Source organism: Oncorhynchus keta, chromosome 10 (genome assembly GCF_023373465.1).
Source record: "Oncorhynchus keta strain PuntledgeMale-10-30-2019 chromosome 10, Oket_V2, whole genome shotgun sequence".
NCBI lineage: Eukaryota > Metazoa > Chordata > Actinopteri > Salmoniformes > Salmonidae > Oncorhynchus > Oncorhynchus keta.
Genome location: NC_068430.1, coordinates 18,035,572 through 18,038,071, shown reverse-complemented (window position 1 = coordinate 18,038,071; position 2,500 = coordinate 18,035,572). Strand labels below are relative to the sequence as shown.

At 51.0% G+C, this 2,500-nt stretch overlaps 1 protein-coding gene across 5 annotated transcripts in view; it reads right to left on the bottom strand.

Moving 5' to 3' along the window:
* The window catches only part of LOC118389629 (SLIT-ROBO Rho GTPase-activating protein 2-like), a 179,993-nt gene that overhangs the window by 20,673 nt on the left and 156,820 nt on the right, over window positions 1-2,500 (bottom strand). For 4 of the 5 annotated variants that reach the window (XR_008144391.1, XM_052526582.1, XM_052526584.1 and 1 more), the window contains exons 16-18: window positions 2,398-2,500; window positions 1,674-1,779; window positions 330-554 (exon numbers count right to left, since the gene is read on the bottom strand). The exon at window positions 2,398-2,500 is cut by the window's right edge and continues 32 nt beyond it. Coding sequence is in view for 4 of the 5 variants with exons in the window: in XM_052526582.1 (XP_052382542.1) it covers window positions 330-554; window positions 1,674-1,779; window positions 2,398-2,500 (434 nt within the window). In the remaining variant the exon portion in view is untranslated. Of the gene's footprint in view, window positions 202-329; window positions 555-1,673; window positions 1,780-2,397 lie in introns of all 5 variants that reach the window. The other variant, XM_052526585.1, reaches the window with a different exon arrangement.

Sequence of the window (2,500 nt, the reverse complement as noted above, 5' to 3'; positions counted from 1 at the left end):
TAGTTTCAATATGACAACATCAGATAGATACTTCCTTCTATTTATCTAGTTTCAAGCAGACACTTCAGGTCTGGCCAGAGACAGAGACAGAGACATCTTCTTCACCAGAGAAACCTGGTGTGCGTGTCTGTGCGTGTCTTGGGTGTCTTGGGCCTTAGATCAGTGCTCTGTGGGTAAGCTGATCCTCCTGGCCCCTTTGACCTGGACCAGAACAGATCCATATATCAACCCCCCCAGGGTCTCTGGTGTTTACCCCACTGATAATATATATCTATAGGGACACCTCTCTGCCTCACACACACAGTGGCCCCTCCTGCCTCACCACTCACCAGTACTCGTCGGTGGCCCCTGGGCAGGTGTAGACGGGCCCCTGCAGGTCCCCTGGTCCGGGGAAAACCCCGTCATGGAGGATAATGATGGTCTTGATGAGCTCGTTAACGTGGGCCTGGCAGGACACCTGGTCACAGCTCTCTGGGACTGACATCAGAGTGGGACCAAAACAGATGGCCAGGTTATAGGGATCCATCATGTTGTCCTCACTGTACTGGGACAGGCTGGGGAGAGAGGACAGCAGGTTATAGGGATCCATCATGTTGTCCTCACTGTACTGGGACAGGCTGGGGAGAGAGGACAGCAGGTTATAGGGATCCATCATGTTGTCCTCACTGTACTGGGACAGGCTGGGGAGAGAGGACAGCAGGTTATAGGGATCCATCATGTTGTCCTCACTATACTGGGACAGGCTGGGGAGAGAGGACAGCAGGTTATAGGGATCCATCATGTTGTCCTCACTGTACCGGGACAGGCTGGGGAGAGAGGACAGCAGGTTATAGGGATCCATCATGTTGTCCTCACTGTACTGGGACAGGCTGGGGAGAGAGGACAGCAGGTTATAGGGATCCATCATGTTGTCCTCACTGTACTGGGACAGGCTGGGGAGAGAGGACAGCAGGTTATAGGGATCCATCATGTTGTCCTCACTGTACTGGGACAGGCTGGGGAGAGAGGACAGCAGGTTATAGGGATCCATCATGTTGTCCTCACTGTACTGGGACAGGCTGGGGAGAGAGGACAGCAGGTTATAGGGATCCATCATGTTGTCCTCACTGTACTGGGACAGGCTGGGGAGAGAGGACAGCAGGTTATAGGGATCCATCATGTTGTCCTCACTGTACTGGGACAGGCTGGGGAGAGAGGACAGCAGGTTATAGGGATCCATCTCTCTCTCTCTCTCTCTCTCTCTCTCTCTCTCTTTCTCTCTCTCTCTCTCTCAACCTTCGCCCCCACAGAGTGGGGGGTTTAGTCTTCAAGGCTGTGTGTGTGTGTGTTAGTAGCAGCATTTGAAGTGAAGTCTGTAGCTTGGTCTGTGTGTGTGTGCGTGTGTTGTAGTAGGAGCATTAGTAAAGGGTGATTCTGCCATGTCTGGTGTCCTTTATGACCCAGGGGAGAGCTGTAAGGACGGACAGCCACAGAGCAGCCATTCATACCAGCCTGGGAAAAACACACACCACAGACTCACACACAGCGAGCACTGGTTTGTGTAACCAGTGGCTAAGTCAGTGGCTGGAACTGCAGTCAGAGGTGGGATCACCACTAGTGTTACTCAATGGTTCAGATGGAGCTGTAGTAATGTTCAAGTAGTGTTGTACTAGCGTTAGTACAGTGTTACTCACTGGTTGAGGAAGGCGAACAGGTATCTCATGATGATGAGAGTGTTGCTGGGCAGAGTCAGCAGAACCTTCCTGATGTGGACAGCCCTCTCCTGCAGGTTCTCCATTGCTGAAACAGTACACACACACAAAGGGTTAACACACACACACATCGCACAATACACACACACACACAGAATATGAAGGAGGGAGAAAAGAGAGAGAGAGAGAGAGAGAGAGAGAGAGAGAGAGAGAGAGAGAGAGAGAGAGAGAGATCAGGGAGAATATTAGGGAGGGAGAAAGAGAGAGCGAGAGAGAGATACAGAGGTACAGAGAGAGAGAGAGAGAGAGAGAGAGAGAGAGAGAGAGAGAGACTGTTAGTTAGTTATAGCAGAACAGGAGAAAGAAGGAAAGGGCCACAGCTGGACAAGAACTGTGACAGACTTCCCCTGAAATACACACACACACACTAACACACACACACACACGCTAACACACACGCACAATCACACACACACAATCACACGCACTATCACACACACACATGCTAACACTCACACACACACACACACACACACACACACACACACACACACACACACACACACACACACACACACACACACACACACACACACACACACACACACACACACACACACACACACACACACACACACACACACACACCACTCTGGACAGTGTATAGTAAGATATTGTAAAAGGCGTGGCTCTGGCGAAGACTCACAGACACAGGATATGATGTCATGGAAGACTTCCTTGGGGAAGAGGGCGTGGTCCAGTCCTCTGAAGTAGAGCTTTAGAACACCAGCGATGGAGTCCATGTCATG